We start from the raw sequence: 18,907 nt of genomic DNA, 5'->3' as shown, positions 1-18,907 counted from the left end.
CCGCACAGCTGTATTTTATTCTCCCTGCCGCACAGCTGTATTTTATTCTCCCTGCCGCACAGCTGTATTTTATTCTCCCTGCCGCACAGCTGTATTTTATTCTCCCTCCCGCACAGCTGTATTTTATCCTCCCTGCCGCACGGCTGTATTTTATTCTCCCTGCCGCACAGCTGTATTTTATTCTCCCTGCCGCACAGCTGTATTTTATTCTCCCTGCCGCACGGCTGTATTTTATTCTCCCTGCCGCACAGCTGTATTTTATTCTCCCTGCCGCACAGCTGTATTTTATTCTCCCTGCCGCACGGCTGTATTTTATTCTCCCTGCCGCACAGCTGTATTTTATTCTCCTTGTCCGCACAGCTGTATTTTATTCTCCCTGCCGCACAGCTGTATTTTATTCTCCCTGCCGCACGGCTGTATTTTATTCTCCTTGTCCGCAAAGCTGTATTTTATTCTCCCTGCCGCACAGCTGTATTTTATTCTCCCTGCCGCACAGCTGTATTTTATTCTCCCTGCCGCACAACTGTATTTTATTCTCCCTGCCGCACAGCTGTATTTTATTCTCCCTGCCGCACAGCTGTATTTTATTCTCCCTGCCGCACAGCTGTATTTTATTCTCCCTGCCGCACAGCTGTATTTTATTCTCCCTGCCGCACAGCTGTATTTTATTCTCCCTGCCGCACAGCTGTATTTTATTCTCCCTGCCGCACAGCTGTATTTTATTCTCCCTGCCGCACAGCTGTATTTTATTCTCCCTGCCGCACAGCTGTTTTTTATTGTCCCTGCCGCACAGCTGTATTTTATTCTCCCTGCCGCACAGCTGTATTTTATTCTCCCTGCCGCACAGCTGTATTTTATTCTCCCTGCCGCACAGCTGTATTTTATTCTCCCTGCCGCACAGCTGTGCACACTGCACCCTGGCGGAGGTTTGATTTATATCTGATTGGTATTATTTCATCTCTCATGCTAAACAATAAATCTCGTTTGCTATGTTTCCTTTCATTAGTTCAAGAAGATGGATATGCAGAACTGGATAACTATTCAGCACACACAGATACATATGGGCTCTGATTACAATGTGTGTGAGGAATTCAAAGCCTAAAAGTCTCTGGGTGTGTAGGAATGGGTGCACACTGACAGCCTATGGATAATTATACAAACACAGGCAATGAATCCCTTTTAGTTCCAAGTTAAGAGCTGACTGCAGAGAACGCTATGCTAGCAGTGTAGGGTTTATTTCAGGGGTTTGCTCATAATGACTTAAAAATGCATGACACATTCCTTTCCAGCATCTCTCCTTGTAACGCATGGTCTTTTTCATCACGGCCAGCAGATCCGGGCATGAGGTAGGCTTGTGCTGCTTTTCAGACTCTGGGTTATTATTATATTATATATACTGTAGGTATCAAATGTTTCGGTCAACACATGTAACCTTCCATCAAAGGCCCGGTTTTGTGAGCGGCGCTATTCCATGAGACCCCTTCCAGCGCCTGGAGACACTTAACCGCCTATTCACTTAAAGATACTTTGAATGGGCTGTAAAGGGTCTTATGGAATAGCACCATTTAGTAAATATGGGCCTGAGTCTCTCTGGAATGCTGGTTCTTTATACTGCAGTAAGGACAGATAATTCAGGGAGTTTGCTGCTTATGGAGAATGGAGAGGAAGGTAAAGTAGAAACATTTAAGAAGAGGTTGGATACAATATAGGAGGATATGCAGAGGGGGTAAAACCTTAATGCCCCATTCACTAAGCAAGTCAGTGAAACAAATACCCTCTCTATAAATATTACTGGGTTGCTGGGTAGTTTGGGTCGTGACTTTAAGAGATAATACTAAAGAAAGTTTTGTATTTTTGTGACTTTGAGATTATTGCTTTTGCTCTTACAATTTAAAACAAGTGCACATTTGTCCGGGAGCAGAACATCTGTACAAGAACTGTGCAAACGTGTCAGTTACGCCAAAGTAGGACTTAGTAACACAGCATTATTTCCTGGTGTTATCTACAGCTGGGATGGATATGATGCTCAATTGATTCTAGCTGGCTAGTAAAAACTAGAGTCCACTTTTCATAGGAGGAAAATGGGATGAAACACCTTTTCCTTTATTGAATAAAGCGTTACTTAGCGCACATGCCAACGCCCTTTGGTGAATCTGATGCCAACTATTTTCTCGATCCAGGAAGAGATCTCACAACCATTGCCAGAATCAGTTAGTGATCTGTTATTTTTCTGTTGTGATACATAATTAGATACATTTTTTGTCTTGACCCACGGAATCAATATAAAGTTACATATCTCCAGTGTCGTGAAAACAAAAATGGATACAAATCCCTGTATGAAAACTATTTATGTTCGAGTGTGTGATGACTTTTCCTATCAAACGAAGGCTGCATTTAATAATGATGAAGCTTGCCTGTATAATGATAGCCCATGCAACACGCTGGCTGTGAGGGCTATACAGTATATAGTGTTCTCTGCCATTAAACTGTGATAATAACATTTCCGGGAGAGATAATGTCATTTCCATGTGAAAGAGAGAAAAAAGTGACCCGGAAATATAAGCATAAAATAGAGAAATCTCTATCAGGGGTCCTCTCCTCTGCAGCCAATGCCCAAATCTGCCTACCCTTGGGAGGCGAGATATCTGGCTGTGACTTTCCATATATTGCATCAAATATGCACTAACTGGACAAAAAGTGCAAATGAGATGTCTTTTTTATGCGATTTGTCTGCATAGATAATTCTAGTTTCAGCCGATGTTGCATTGGCACTATCACAGTTTAATAAATAGGCCCAATTGAAACTCATTCACAACTACCTATTGGATTGATAGAACACACAGGGACACGTTTGGAAGGGAAAGGGGTTTGTGCACTTACACTGGGTTGGAGTTTACCGGATGAAGGATAACTTGGGGTGCTCGGGTAGGGATTTCAGGCACAACATCTGCAAGTCAGAAATAGCGAGGTGAGAGGCAAGCATTGGAAAAGAGGGGCAAATAAAGGCGCGGAACAGAAGAGTACAGAGCAACAGCAAACAGGGAGAGTGCAAGCAAGAGTGGACTCAAATAAGCGTCTCGGTCACAGTAAAAATGTACAAAAGGAACCGGAGAAGTGAATTCCAGGAAGAGGGGAAAGAATAACATGGGACGGTTACTGAAGGAAAGATATAAGAACAGAAGATAGAAAAGGTGGACAGGGAAACATGGTAAGGTGAGAGTTATTTGTCGGGAACTATAGAACAAACGGCTGGGTTAACGTGTGATTCCTCAATTGACAAAGGACCAAAAAGCAAGAGCAAAATAATCTCAGTCATCTGAAAACTTGCATCTACAAACATTAGTTTAGTGAATAAAGGTATCCGTAAAGAATAGAGAAGAACCCTGGTACTTCGGTATCTCTAATTGCAAAACGCGTGCCAGGCCTGTCCCATCGTTCTGCGCACACAGGCAGTGTAGGGACGAATGGGGCAGAATGCCAGAGCGGTGTTATCAGGATTATACACCTTCAAAGCAGGGCAATACTATATGAGAGACGCATTATTTATTTTTATTGGTTCAACTGTTTATATATAAAGAAGGACAAAGGGTCGATATAGTAGGAATTTCTCTCCACACGTTTCCTTGGTGTATTATTACTGTAATTAATACCTACCAACTACTACTAATAATCTTCCTTTTCCCTTTTATGTTATGATCAATAACAGTTTTAGAGATACCCAGGCGACCCTCTATATCCTCGATTCTTTACTGCTTTACTTATTCCTCTGCACAATCCCATTACTTTGGGATTTATGGGTATTAAGGGTACTGAACAGGATGAAGCCTTTTTAGTACTTACAATAAAAGAATCATCCGTACCAACCATTTGTTTTTGTTTTGGTCAATATAGGGCCTTGTTTTACTTGATAGACCCAATGGAACAGATGGGGAGAGAAAGTCTAGATTGAAAAAGATGATTATACAGCAACATAGGAGTGTGAGGTTTCTTATAAAATAAAAAGGAGTGTGAATACTTTTCTCACATTAAACATCAAATAAAGGCAGGACATCAAAAGAAAGGAGCAGGGTCCTTTACTACCTGATATCGTGCATTCATGGCATACTAGTCAAATATTTAATCAAAAGGATGAGGGGCATCAAAGCCACAGAGCCAGATCGCATGTTTAATCCCATTGCTGGCCACTCCAGCACCCCAGCCTGCCCCAAATCCCCATAATTGTGATGTCAATTGTACACCTTAACGATGAAACAAAAACGGAGTTTCCCAACTGTACATTATTGGGAGATACCCTAGGTTTTACCTGGGAATATGAACTGCTGTTTATATTTGTAGTAATGGGATCCCTGCAGCAGAGATGAGGTACATGGGTGGGAGGTGCTGTTGGATCCTTGAAGAATAGAAGGCACATGTAAAAAAAAAAAAAAAAAAAAAAGCAATCAACATACATACAGTAGTCTAGAACCTCTGTCTTCATCATGGTGCCACATGCTCGCCATTTTCTTGTAATTTCCAGTACGAGGATTCTAATGTGAAACTGCACTGAGCTATTATGACCACTCCTAACCCTACTGTCTATTGTACCTGCTTATTTTTCTTATCTCTCGAATCACCAAGTAGCTACACCCACATCTCTCAGGTCTCTAATACCTTTGGCATTTGAGTCATCGATAAAGAATTTAATGTGGAATCTTCATGATTTGGTCTAGAAGTCCAAGATGTCATTCAGATCCTTGAATGTTAAACTGTGCTCATTTAGACATATATTACTTGTTTCTGATTTCAGTGTCCACCTCAATTCCATCCAGTGTCACCTGCCTTTTCGTCTTGCATGATGAACATGCTTTCCATTCTTCTGCCTTCCAAACTTTAACCCCAGAGTCTTCCAGCTCTTTTGCTCTTTAACGAGAATTCAACCGATTCCCTAAGAGGAGGTGCAGCCCGCTCAACCAATCAGGTTGTTTTTTTGCTTAAGATCGGAGTTTGGATGTTTTTTTACCATCTGGTATTGTGTCTACAAAGCAGCACACACTTCTTAGCTTTCTTCATTCTTATTCCAGGACAAAGTTGAAAGATAATTTTTAAGGGTAAAATGGACAAACTTCTTAAACTATAGTATTAATAAATTATCCATTATGACTTCAAGCTCTGTCCCACTCAGTCCTTATTAGTATGAGGATTATCACTATATACCTATACTCTATAGTGTATACTGTACCCATATAGTGGTAAATATGTAGGGGGTTATGTACTGAGGAAATTGTAGGGCAGAGAAAGTTTGTTTTGACATTTTTCTGTGCATCGCTGCTTCAAATGTACATTAGGGAACAGTTTCTGATATCTTGTGCATATTATTAAAGACCAGAAAGTCACGGTACTTTAAACTTTGTAGATTATTTGATGCAGATTGAAGGGGGGAAAAGAGACGCACAGAGATGCAGGGGTTCCATACTTCCAGATCGGACACTCCCCAGAAATAATTGTCCGGCAACAAGGCAGACGCGGTTACGGTCCCGCGGCAGACGCGGTTACGGTCCCGCAGCAGACGCGGTTACGGTCCCGCGGCAGACGCGGTTACGGTCCCGCGGCAGACGCGGTTACGGTCCCGCGGCAGACGCGGTTACGGTCCCGCGGCTTACCCGGTGCCGAAAACAGTAAGTCTTGCTACATCTGTACAGAGATGCCAGATGAAAATGATACGCATTGCTGCAATTTTGCTCCAAAACTCCTTTAGTGCCTAGTTCCGGTACTGAGCAGCTTACAGTATGAGATACAAGATTCATTAAACAAGAGTATACATCGTTGATGGCATCTGATACCTCCCCCAAATAGCTTAGTCTAAGCAGTGCGGTGTGAAACAAACAGAAACAATAGGATAAAAGCACGTGGTATTACAGGGTGTACTATAGGGGCATCTGGTGACTAGGGCAGGAAGATACATTTCATTCAAATGTCATTTAGTGTCTATTTTAAAATCCGCTCCGCTCATTACAGTATTCGTAGCTAGGAAATTTGATAACAAATAATCCTTATTTTTGCATACAATAGATTTTTGTGGGTAAATACAGCAATAACCCTCACAGCATAGCCTGCTATATTACAGGCGTAATGTGCATTGAGTTCTGTGTGTCAATGCACAAAAGTGTGCACAGACATTGTTACTTGTCATTTTTATTTTGCTGTTTCTTATATTTGAGCCATATCGTTATCCTAGGAGGCTTATGGCATATCAGACCCGAGAGATATTTCTGATGCGGAAAGAAGGCGAAACAATAATGGGAACTAATGCTAAATAATTTGTGCATCTTGTACCTATTCCCATACTCCTGGCAGTGCAAGCTGGCGTGCACTGTGCAACATATGCCGCTGGACACATTGATATTGAGCGATATAGCATGAAACAGCCTCTCAGTGATAACTGAACAACAAAACGGCCTTATTATTAAATAGGTCCATGAACCTCCCTAGACCTTGTCAGCCACAACAGGAATAACCAAGATGATTGAAAACTAATATATATGTGCTTCATTTACATATGATTAGAATATTAATTGGTAATTCCAATGGCCTCCTGTCATAGAGTTAATGCTGTTCGTCACTCAGACTTGTAAGGTCCCTTTCCCAGCATCAGTAATCCCGGGTGGAGGAGTTGGAGATGTCTAGCAGGAAGAGTTAACCCCTTCAGTGACTTTCCGTGCCTATTCCAGGTAAGTTTTTGGTACCTGGTAAGTTGAACGGCTTCTGTTGGCGGGTGCATTGTGGGGATGGGTGGAGAGGAGAGGGTGGGGTGGCGCTGGGGGGAAGCGGAGGAGCAGGTGAGGACGGTGTGGAGGATGTCGTAGAGGAAGGGTTGCTGCTGGAATCTGGCTGGTAGGGCACTGGAATGTGGTCCTAAGGAAACAAAAGAGATAACACATTGGGAAGCCGAGGAGAGGAGACAAACTAGAAAACACATAGAACTGCGGCTTTATAAAGTAGAGCAACTTCCCATTGTAATTGGGGCCATTCCCACAGTGCAATACAAGCAAAACAGACTTAACAGCATTGATGTTCATGTACCAAGGCAAAAGGGGAGCAATTATTGGGCAAATTAACTGCAGCATATGCATCAAAGAAAAAAGTCCCACAAAAATCAATAGGATTTTATTTTTTGAAACATTTTGTGGTTTCCTCTCCACCCCCCAGAATTGCTCGAGGTTTGCCCTGATACACAGACCCCATGCTATGTACGTAATTACAGTACATTACAATAACTACATCTGGGATATTTCATTTATGCTCTTTCAGCAAAATCCAGCTGGAGTCCAGATGCAATGTTCACTTTTCATTTTCCTTCTTCGAGAAACCCCTAGATAAACTGCCCTATCAACTAAGACCATCCCTCCCAATCTCTGCCTCCTGCCCCAACGGTTAAACATAAAGGAGACTATTCTCACCGGGTCCTTCGCTTCTGGAATGGACTACCCAATTCCCTTAAAATCTCTGACAGAAAATAGGATCTCTGCATTAAACGTACTTCTTATCTGCTGTGTATCTCAGGACATAGTGGGGAATAATGTATGTCTTGATGTATTTTTCGTGGTAAAACCATTTAAAAAAATAAATAAAATAATTGGATAAGTAAAAAGTTGGGCTTGAGAAGGCTGAAAATCCCCATTCGACTGTATTTCCATTTTGTGCTGATAAACTATGCAATTTCCCCTTCCTAACATCTTCACCCATCTGCTAATCTCTTTATCCCTCTCTCACACACATTGTCAATTTCTTCTGATGTTCCTTCTCCCCCTTCAATGCACAATGTATTTTTACTCTTGGTTTTGTCTTGGGGGAGTTTTGTATGTAGAGATGCACAGGTGCCTGACATCCCTACATGCCATCTGGGAAGAGACGGCTACCAGATGGCTCACGAGCCAAGTCGGGCAGCTATTTCGAAGGAACAATTGGCCCCATCTCCCCTCAGCACTATCTCTCTGCGCACTACCCACCGATCTCTTTACACAATTCGGGAAGCACTGTAGCAGAAACTGGCCATTTAAACAGTCAGATGTTATTTAGGGAAAACGTCATTGCCTTGGGCATACACAATAATGACTCCTATGGGGCATGTATACAAGTCTCTCGTGGTATAACAGTATATGGGACAGTTTCCTTCTGATAAACCTGGGGCAGTGGTTTTGTCTGGGTTTCCCCCTGGTTTTGCTGCTGGGAGTCTTTGAACCCCCTAAGTATCCAGGCAAAACCGGTGCACTTCCGGGCCACAGAATCTGGCCCATGTGCATCAAAGGAAATGGATATAAGCCATTTGATATATGTGGACGTTTCTTTTGCACCACTTTTGCTTTCATACATAAACCCCATGGTATTAAACTCGCCCCGCTGCAAAACTGGAGCAAAAAGGTGCACTAAATGTATCAATGCCAAAACTTCTATTGTATCCCATGGTACATTATTCTTTTATAAATCTAGGTATAAAGTTATACGTGATTTAGTTGTAAGACTGAAAAATAGCGAGTTAGTGCGTCTTTGTGCTCCAACTTTATTTCACAAAAGAAAAAATTACACCAGGGGGTGAAGTTAGAGGCAGAGTTTGGATGTTACATAGTTACATAGTTACATAGTTACATACTAGATGAGGCTGAAAAAAGACATACGTCCATCAAGTTCAACCTATGCTAAATTCAGACGACAGATTCTTTATCCTATATCTATACTTACTTATTGATCCAGAGGAAGGCAAACAAAAAATCCCAGTGAAATATCATCTAATTATATCTCATAAAAGGAAAAATAAAATAATTTCTGACTCCAAATATTGATAATCAGATTACTCCCTGTATCAACATCCTTCCCATGTATACTTATTTGGTATATCCCTGTATACCTTTCCTTTCTAAAAAGATAGCCAACCTTTTTTTTAACAAATCTATTGTATCTGCCATCACAGTCTCCATGGGTAATGAATTCCACATTGTAACTGCCCTTACTGTAAAGAACCCTTTCCTTTGTTGCTGGTGAAATCTCCTTTCCTCCAACCTTAAGGGATGACCCCGAGTCCTTTGTACTGCCCGTGGGATGAATAGTTCTTTTGAAAGCTCCTTGTATTGTCCCCAAACAAATCTAATTTAGCTAGCCTCTTTTGTCATAAATTAGATTATCCATCCCGTTATTAATTTGGCTCTTCTCAGCAGTTTTTCTAGTTCCATAATGTATTTTCTATGGGGTGGTTCCCAAAATTGTACTCCATATTCAAAGTGTGGTCTTACTAATGCTTTATAGAGGGGTATAATTCTGTTTTCTTCCCTTCCATCCATTGCCCGTTTAATGCAAGATAAGATCTCATTTGCCTTTGCAGCTACTGCATGACTTTGGGGATTATTGCTAAACCTGCTGTCTACAAGCACTCCTAAATCCTCATCCATCAAGGATTCTCATAATTTATCCTCATTTAATTTTTAATTGCCTGTTTATTCTTGCTTCCCAAATGCATAACCTTACATGTATCTGTATTAAACCTCATCTTCCATTTACCTGCCCACGTTTCCAGTCTATCCAAGTCCTTCTGGAGAGAAATTACATCCTGCTCTGATTCTACTACCTTACACAATTTAGTGTCATCAGCAAAGACGGAGACTTTGCTCTCCATCCCAACCTCAAGGTCATTAATAAACAAGTTAAAAAGCAGGGGTCCCAGTACCGATCCCTGAGGTACTCCATTCACAACTTTAGCCCAACCTAAAAAAGTTCAATTTATTAAAACTCTCTGTTGTCTGTCCTTTAACCAGTTTTCAATGCAAATGCAAATATTTTTACTGAGTCCAATTTGCTTTATTTTGTACACTAACCTCTTGTGTGGAACCGTATCAAAAGCCTTTGCAAAATCGAAGTAGACCACATCAACTGCATTACCCTGGTCTAAATTCCTACTTACTCCCACAAAGAAACGAATAAGGTTAGTTTGACAAGATCTATCCTTCATAAATCCATGCTGACTATTACTAATAATTTTGTTTTCCATTAGGTATTCCTGAATATTATCCCATACTAAATCTTCAAGTAGCTTTCCCACTATTGATGTTAGGCTTACAGGTCTGTAATTCCCCGGTTCTGATCTAGCTCCCTTTCAAAATATACATGTAGCCATGCTGTAAAATGGCCTACAGTTTCCTCTCCTGCTGGCAGTAAGCCTGGTAAGTTACAGGGTTGCCAGCAGTAATCATGGAGGTTTGCCCTCACACCCTGGTGAGGTGTCATATACATGGAGGGGAGTGGCTGCATACTCTGAGTCCATCGTTAGTGACATCAGAGCTGTGCCAGTTTCTGAAGTATATAAGGCACAGCACTGCCAAAAGTTAGGCTAAGGCCCCGCTCCCTCCGTCAGCGCGCCAACACTGCAGACAGGCGGGGCGCTGACAGACACAGACCGCGATATGCGGTCTGTAGGGAGCGGGAGCCGGGGCTGGAGTGGGAGGGGGTGTGGTTTAAGCAGGGGGCGTGGTTTAAGCGGGGGGCGTGGTTTAAGCGGAGGGACCCGCTACCCCCCCTCCCCACTCCACGGGCTCGGGCTGCAGCAGGGAGCTGCTGCGGGCTGCCCTAGGTGTGTGATCGGCTGGGCTTGTACAGACAGCACTGGGAGAGGGACACTGAATCCGGCTGCAGCAGGAGACTAACTCACACGCTGACACTCATGCGCTCACACACACACACACACTCATGCACACACACACACACACACAGGCAGGCACACACACACACAAAGGCACAGACAGGCACTCACGCTGCTTTCCCTCCCACTCTCCCCGCTCCCCGAAGCCTCCCCTCCTCCCGAAGCCTCCCCTCCTCATTGGCTCACAGCCACACCACGTGACGCGTCGACGCTAGGGATTACAATTCTCTTGAATCCCCTGGCGGCTGACGCGTCACAGCGTGTAGTGAGCTGTGCCGCGAGGGGGGACCGGGACCGGCTCGGGAGGATTCCCCTGCTGGTGGGGAACTCTCGTGTGGCCACCCGCGCCGCCGGGCGCAGCGGGTCCCAGCCCTTAGTGGTTGGAGGAAGGAATAAGTCTGGATTGAGACTTGTGAGTGAAGGGCCCACTAGTGCAGTAACTAGTGGCCCGTTTCTACGTCAAGTAGCATCAAGCCTGACAAGGCCACACTGTGTCCAGGGACCTGGCACAGGGGTGATCTTCCTGAGGGGAGAGGGGATCCCACTCCATTGGGCGGGCGTACCTTTCTAGGACAGCACGGCAAGATGTGCGGCTGAGCTAACCACTGCAAGGGGCAGCTGGCCCATACACCAAGCAACAATAAAGATGACCTTGATTAAAGACACCCTCATGTGTGAGTGTGGAATTACTCTGCAGAGGAAGGCCCCACTGAGGAGATCCTCATCAGAACCATCCCCTTGCGGACGCAGGGATCCTGATGAGGTGGAGGCGCTGCACTGGATATAGGTAGGACTCAAGCCCACTACCTCAGCTGCCTGTCTGGGTTGGCATTCCCCACACAACATCATGCGGGAGACTCAGGAGTCCTGCTGCCAACAGGTGCACCACCAGACACTACCATGTAATGGGGACTGGTTAGACCACTGGGGCCAATGTGAGATTGGGTGGGTCAGGCCAGGCCAGAAAATCCGTTACATACAGTAGCACCATGTCTGCTTTACGCCAATATTCTGGTACTGAGCCTGTGGAAATGGAGTCCTTGAATATTAAATGTAATGGTTTGGCTATTACTGAATTTAGCTCCTTAAGAACTCTTGGACGTATGCCATCGGGGCCAGGTGCCTTATTTACTTTCATTTTATCAAGCCGCTTATGAACTTCTTCCTCAGTTAACCAATTGTTCGTTAATATGGAGGTTGTGGCTTCGTCCTGCGACATTGCTATTGCCATTTATTCTTCCCTGGTAAACACAGAGGCAAAGAATGTGTTTAATACCTCTGCTTTTCCCTTTGCAATAATTTGCCTGCCCATCTCACACTGAAAGGGTCCTATATTTTATTTTCTAATGTTTTTGTTATTAAGGTACTTATGTAACTTTTTAGGGTTGATCTTACTTTCTATTGCAATCCTTTTTTCATTATCCATTTTTGCTAATTTAATTGCCCTTTTGCAATTTTTGTTACATTCCTTATAATTCTGATACGATGTCTCCGTCCCTTCTGACTTTAAGAATCTAAACGCCTTCCTCTTCTTGTCCATTTCCTCCCCTACCTGTTTATTTAGCCACATTGGTTTAGACTTATTTATTTTATACTTATTACCAAAGGGTATACACTGATACATACGTGTACTTTTCTAACAATGTTTTAAAGACTGACCATTTATTTTCCACATTTTTCCCTGCAAAAACATCATCCCAATTTATTCCTTGCAGCTAAGTCCTCGGTTAATTAAAATCTGTTTTTCTTAAATTTTAAGGCTTTGTTGAACCCAAGTAATATTTTTTTTTATCATTTATTTCAAATAAGACCATGTTATGCTATAATAGAAAAAATTGGCTGTGTCCTATGAACACTTCCCGTATGGAAAGATCCCTTTGGATGGTGCACAACAGACTTAACAAATTACTGTATAACTAAGCCTTAGTGATGCGAACTTGATAGCCTGTTAAAAAATTTACTTTATTAAGATATCAAAAATAGAAACAACTTTAAAATTAGATCTGTGAACCAAACAAAGTATATGCAATCCCAAAAGATCGGTTGCATGAATACGAATATCACCAGTGATACCAATATTGTTGCTGGTGAAATTAATTGTGTTTAGTCTTTAGAAGTTATCTAGTATTATCTGTATTTAATATGGGTGTCTCCCTGCTTACCAAACTCCAACTAGCCCCTATTCTACCTCCATGACCACTTGCTATGTCTCCATCCCTATTCTATTTAGTTAATTATCTGTTTCTTGCTCCTCCCCCTCCCTAGTATTCACGGTGGCGTATATATACTTCAAGCAAGCGCCACCTTTCTGCGTCAAAACTGTCCATCGGGTGTTTCTTGGCGTAAGACCAATGCACGTAGATGCAAACAATTGTTACTGTGGTCATATGTATAAACATGACGCTCACCATACAAAGAATAAGGAAACGTGCAACAAATGTAATCACCCGAATAATGACACCAACATATGCTGCTAATAATTTTAGGTGCGATCTTGATATTTTTGACGTAAGGTCACTCTTTCAATTTGTTCTTGAAAACCACTATTCTTTACACATAGCCCCTGCACAGCAAAGTATCCCAGCTGCATAACAACGGCTCCCCTTTTATCAATGCCAAAAATGATATTGCACACTAGGACACGCTCTAGTCTTGCCCCCGTTTTGCAGCCGGGAGACCGACTGCCTTCCGCTGAGTGCAAAACAAAAAAGTATGTTGGCTCCGAAGAAGGTGAAGCAGCGCGATCTTACTCCGTGGGAAGTTTTCCCCACGGTCGGAGAGTGCCGCGGTAGTTTTAACTTTGGCACGGTATATCTGTAGCCCCCAATGTAGCCTAAACAGTTACCCGTAGCATGTATTGGCTATCAAAAGGTGTTATTGTTGCTCATAAATCAATATGGTGTACACAAAAACAGTACCACGGGTCTATCTGTGGCTTCTGTCTGCAATTGGTGGTCTTCAGAGGTCCTGCGGACCATTTGCAAAGCCCAAATAGTAATAAAGCTAGACCTAAAGTACACACATCCCACAGGACCTCAGGACCTCAGACCTCTGACGCTTCTCATCCTCTCTCACTTATGGCCCAGCGAGTATGAGGCGTGCGATGCGTTCAGATCCCGGGCTGGGAAATGCCAACATTACCAAGGAAAAGTAAAACAGAGAAAGAGAGGAAACGGAGCGGAGAGTTTCAGAGCCTGGAACAATTTGTCCCATCTGTTCCCGTTCGATCATCTGTGACGCTCCCATAAAGCTGAATATGCTGGGCAGAGCTCAGATAGAAACGGCACTCTTCAGCATGACTAAATGGTAATGTCGATTCATGTTCATTATTGTGCTATTATTGTGCTAGAACTACTGCATGTGGCACCGAGCAGCAGCAGAGATGGCAACTTTAAAAGGGCCTCTTCAATGCACCTTATTACCGCGTAAGTGATAGGCAAATATATAAACATATACAGTATAATCTCACACCCAAGCCTTTCAATATTAGAGGGGCCATCAATACACTCTTTTATACAGGGATTATCTCCCTCTAATACAGCAGCGGATAAAGTACAATTATCCTATTATCCGAGAGACATTATTCTGACACCTGGTTACATGACTATTCCCTGTGCCATGGGGGAGCACCGAGGGGGAGGCTGTAATTCCTGTGTAGGGGGGATATAGACATTAGCCCTGGATGGTGAGAACCAGTGTCCTGCCATCTGATTGCAGAGCTGTGTTTTAATTCTTGTATTTGAAGCATTAAACCATTTTTTTAATTGCTTTTAGTTCGCATTTAAATGTAAGCGAAAGAAGAAAATCCTGCTTATTCCAGTATTAAAGCTAATAAAAACAATTAACCAGATTCTTTTTACTAAAGAGAGTGAGATACACATACACACAAACACATATATACATATATATACACACATACAGATAGAACAATAGAAATAAATAGGGTGATAGAAGATGAATTGATAAATACAATAGATAGAAATAGATATGCGAGATAAAGATATATACTGCAGCTGGATATAAACTAGATCCGGGCTCTTCCACTGGCGGCCTGCGGAGTATAATGTAATACCTTCTGAAGGGATCTTAACTCTCAGGATTTCCGAAAAAGGCACAAAGGAAAAGGAACGAGCCTGATACGGGACTTACATTATAAATGAGAAGGGCATGCAGTAATTATCATGACTGGCACAGAACAAATCATTGTAATGTAATCAGTGCAATGCTTTCCTGTTATCTGTGGTGTGTCTGTGACTGTGCATGTCTTTACCCATATGCGTTTGTCCATGACTGCAAACATCTGTAAGAACACATTAACATCTATGCCAGCCCTGTCCTTTCACCGGGACATGTCCATATGACGTTTGTTTTCTGCTCTAGTCTGAATAGGAGCGTTCTGCAGTGCTGCTCCATAGCAGATTTTGCTATAATTTCCTTGTCCTGTTATATATTTTATTATTACTATAATTTACTTATAGGATGCCAGTATATTCTGCAAATCAGTACAATACGGGTTTGCAAGACAATAAAACATATAGAGAATAAGTAAGGGAAACCACAAGGTAGAGTTCAGGAAAGAGATTGCTGTGGTTCTCAAGGCAGCGGGAGAGGTATCGGGCAAGTTATCATGCAGAGCAGGGAGATAAGGGGTGTGGATAGTGGGAGAGGTTCGTTGATGATGTGAGTTTGCACTCTGCAGGGCATCTTTAGATGTGTGAAGGGTGGGGGAGACTCTGATGTTGGGGGATTGCTAGCCTGTAAAATGTCTTGCAGGTGAGAGTGAGGGGAGGTTATGAGGGACAGGAACAGTAGGATGCAAAGTGTGCAGGACATGGCGGAGTGAGATGTATGGAAGGACAACGTTGCATAAAGATGTGTGCGTGAGGACTAGGACCATGGATTAAATCACTTATAAAAAGGCTGTGAATGCAAATCCTTAGTTTGGTCCGTTTGGGGTCTGAGCTCCTAGATAATAAATACATTTGGATTCCTTGATAGCCAGTTATCTGTATCACCTCCTATGATCCCTGTTCTGACATGGTCTATTCCAATACAGGAATCACAGACACAAAAGGGATTAAACAAAGGATTTGCATTCACAGCCTTTTTATAACTAATGTACATATATTGCTGTCTTTATCTTTTATTACATGTATTTGTCTAATTCAGTGAGACATCCGGATATCGCAGAGGGTTACTGAATGGAGCCCGGTTTACTCCCTACTTTCTCCCGAAAGAAGCGTTGTTTGAGTGAAAATGGTCGGGTCGTCGGGTCGAAATCTGGTGGTCATCCACAGCGGAGCAAGGGGACTGGCTTTTGGCAGAGGAGAGATGCACCGGGAGGCTACAGATTGCCCAGTAGAGCCACAGGACTATACACTCGAGTCACTATCATCATTATAATAGTGTCCGCTAATTACGCCGGTCAGTGTGCGCTGACATTTATTATGGGTTTTCAATCAGTGCCATTGATTGAGCCACCTGTGCTGAAGCAGGGATATCTATAAAACCTGGCCTGTTGGTAGCACTTGAGGACTGAGTTTGATATCCCTGCTCTAATATGTGTGATGAGATTAAGCGCTGTGACAAATGTATCTCACTGTGTGCGCAATGCTCAGAATGAATGCCGTATGCAATGAAGTTTGGACACACCGTGAGATCTCTTTCCTAATGTATAAGGGTCCAAACAGTACCTGAGGTTTACAAACCTGAACATTACTGAAGTGGGATAATTCCTCTATGCACATTTCTGCCCATTTCTGCCCATCACAATGAGGTTTCCCCAGGGGAATTGTTCTCACTTTTCCTCTCTTTTCTGCTCCCCTCATTTTTTATTGTGTATGTTTTTAAACCTTGTATAACATTTTTTAATATGTATTTTCGTACTTTTTGAATACTGTCATTAAATTGTAATGAATAGTGCATGATTTGGGGGACTTTTCTTTCTATCTTTGTGACCCCTTGCACCACCCCTACCAACAAATATATTGATTCCAATTGGGGTATTTTTGCACCTTGAGCACCTAGAACAGTGTTTTTTAACCTTTTTTTTATTGAGAAACCCTATAATTATATTGTGAAATTCTGAGGAACCCCAACCCTCTCTAATAGCGCGTCTGAGATCAGATGCATTGTAAGGAACCCCAACCCTCTCTAATAGCACATCTGAGATCAGATGCATTGTAAGGAACCCCGACCCTCTCTAATAGCGCATCTGAGATCAGATGCATGGTAAGGATCCTCAACCCTCTCTAATAGCACGTCTGAGATCAGATGCATTGTATGGAACCCCAACCCTCTATAATAGCGTGTCTGAGATCAGACCTGATCAAATGACCTGACAATTGCAGGGAACCCTTTAGGGACGCCCGGGGAACCCCTGTTGAAAAACACAGACTTAGACAATCCCAATCTGGTGCCTGCTGTAAGATATACGCGCCTGGCAGCAACATTCTGAATGAACTGAAGAGGGGAGAGACAGGAGAAAGGAAGACCAGCGGGGGGGCGCTCACAGCATTCCAAACGGTTTATTATCAGCCAGCCAAGTTAAATCTAAATTACTTCTGGAAAAGGTTAAAAAAGGAAAGATAGGGGTGAGGGGCCATATTTACTAAGCGGTGACACACCATGAAACACCTTCAGATGCAACAGAAATATCCAATTCCGCAGTCGTCCTTCACCGCACCAACAGCACGGCACCTATCCTAACACAAGTTAGATTGTAAGCTCATTTGACCAATAACCTTTTGTGCATATTTGCAACAATGTGCATGTGTTATTCTGTTACGTCAGCCGGTTTCTCCGAACATGCCCATAATAAGACGGCACCTCTATAAATAAAGCAATTCACGTAGGATCCCCAGAGGCCGTGTAATGCAGCCGAGCGTGTGTCTCCCACGCGGATCCAGTTAGAGCGTTTCCCACCTGGTAGCACTGAGCTGGGAGGGGGCTTACCTTGTTTATTTTATTGGTTTTCGGGAGGGTTTGGCTAACGTGGAGGTCTGAATAGCGCGGAGGTTTCCGCACGGGGTTGTTGATGTCGCATGGCACAGATTCTGTCCGGACTAATCGTGCTGAAAAGGAGGACAAGCAGCAGATATTAGCGAACAAAACCTCAAGCAACTGGGGTCCCGCGCGTCTGGGAAACGTCCCACACCACCGGGCATATATAGACGTCTAAATCCACACGGAATCCTCCTGCCATATGGTCCAGCATAATTATATACCTATATATATATATATAGCCGGCACACCAAATGGTACAATAAATGTGTATTTACTAGCTAACATTTCGGTTACAATGAAGCCTTTTTAAAGAGCGCTTTACACTGGGAAGAAGAAACGTTGAGATACAGTAGTAAAGACACATTTATTGCACCACTTGGTGTGCCGGCTTTTGACCCTTCTGCATGGTACCGTTGCAGGTACGTCAGCAGAGGTACCCGCTGCAATCTTTTGGATTATTATTCTGTGTCGTGACTTCTCTATCTCTCTCAATCGATCCTGTTTATGATGCGTGCACTTGCGAATTTCTTTGTATACGGTGTGCTTTCTCTTCCCTTTTTTCTACATGTACAAGAGAGTAAGAGGGCCCTATACATTAGAAGTGTGAGAAAAGCTGTGGAAAAAAACCGTTGTGGTGTAAAAAATCAGGGAGATTTTGCCATATTAAACGTCATCTATGCAAAAATATTGCTACTAAAAGAACTCATTGTCATTTCTTTGGGGCTTAAACTAGCTGCCCTTGTATTATTCTACGTTGTCTGGCCTTGCATTCAGTGCAAGCTAAATAATAAGTCATATTTATTACTGATAAAGTAACAGTAATGTGACCAGGTTCCAAGAACAGGGACAAAATAACTCAGACCAAAGGTTTAAATATCCTCATTTCCATGCAGTTCCTGCCACACTGCAGTCAGCAAGGTTTAATGTGACAGAGAGAACCCTGACTCCTACTGTCCGATCCCATCTCTTATAATTGTCTGATCTACCAAGTGGCTACAGGAGAGCGGTGAGAGAGCAGCTATCGGGGAATGATTCACCGTCCCCAGAAGAGTAAAAGGATCCAAAAGAAGCATTGGAATAATAGTCATAGGCGCGGACATAGTGCAGGCGAGCGCGTCACGGGGTGCAAGGAGGCGCGTGCTCCTGTTGCCTGAGCGATCTGTGGAATCAGGGTTAGGGAACGGGGAGGCGTGGCGGTGACGTCACGAGGCCGGTTCGCCCTGATTGGCACAAACGCTC

At 43.1% G+C, this 18,907-nt stretch overlaps 1 protein-coding gene across 3 annotated transcripts in view; it reads right to left on the bottom strand.

The window, feature by feature from the left end:
- Positions 1–18,907, bottom strand: part of KSR2 (kinase suppressor of ras 2) — a 329,003-nt gene that overhangs the window by 68,635 nt on the left and 241,461 nt on the right. For all 3 annotated transcript variants that reach the window (XM_075568096.1, XM_075568097.1, XM_075568098.1), the window contains 4 exons: positions 17,618–17,736; positions 6,723–6,891; positions 4,304–4,390; positions 2,881–2,947 (listed from right to left, as the gene is read on the bottom strand). In XM_075568096.1, coding sequence (XP_075424211.1) covers positions 2,881–2,947; positions 4,304–4,390; positions 6,723–6,891; positions 17,618–17,736 — 442 coding nt within the window. The remainder of the gene's footprint in view (positions 1–2,880; positions 2,948–4,303; positions 4,391–6,722; positions 6,892–17,617; positions 17,737–18,907) is intronic.

This window comes from Ascaphus truei, chromosome 13 (genome assembly GCF_040206685.1).
Source record: "Ascaphus truei isolate aAscTru1 chromosome 13, aAscTru1.hap1, whole genome shotgun sequence".
NCBI classification, from domain to species: Eukaryota; Metazoa; Chordata; class Amphibia; order Anura; family Ascaphidae; genus Ascaphus; species Ascaphus truei.
The sequence above is the reverse complement of the archived record's forward strand: the minus strand, read 5'-3'. Positions and strand labels throughout refer to the sequence as shown.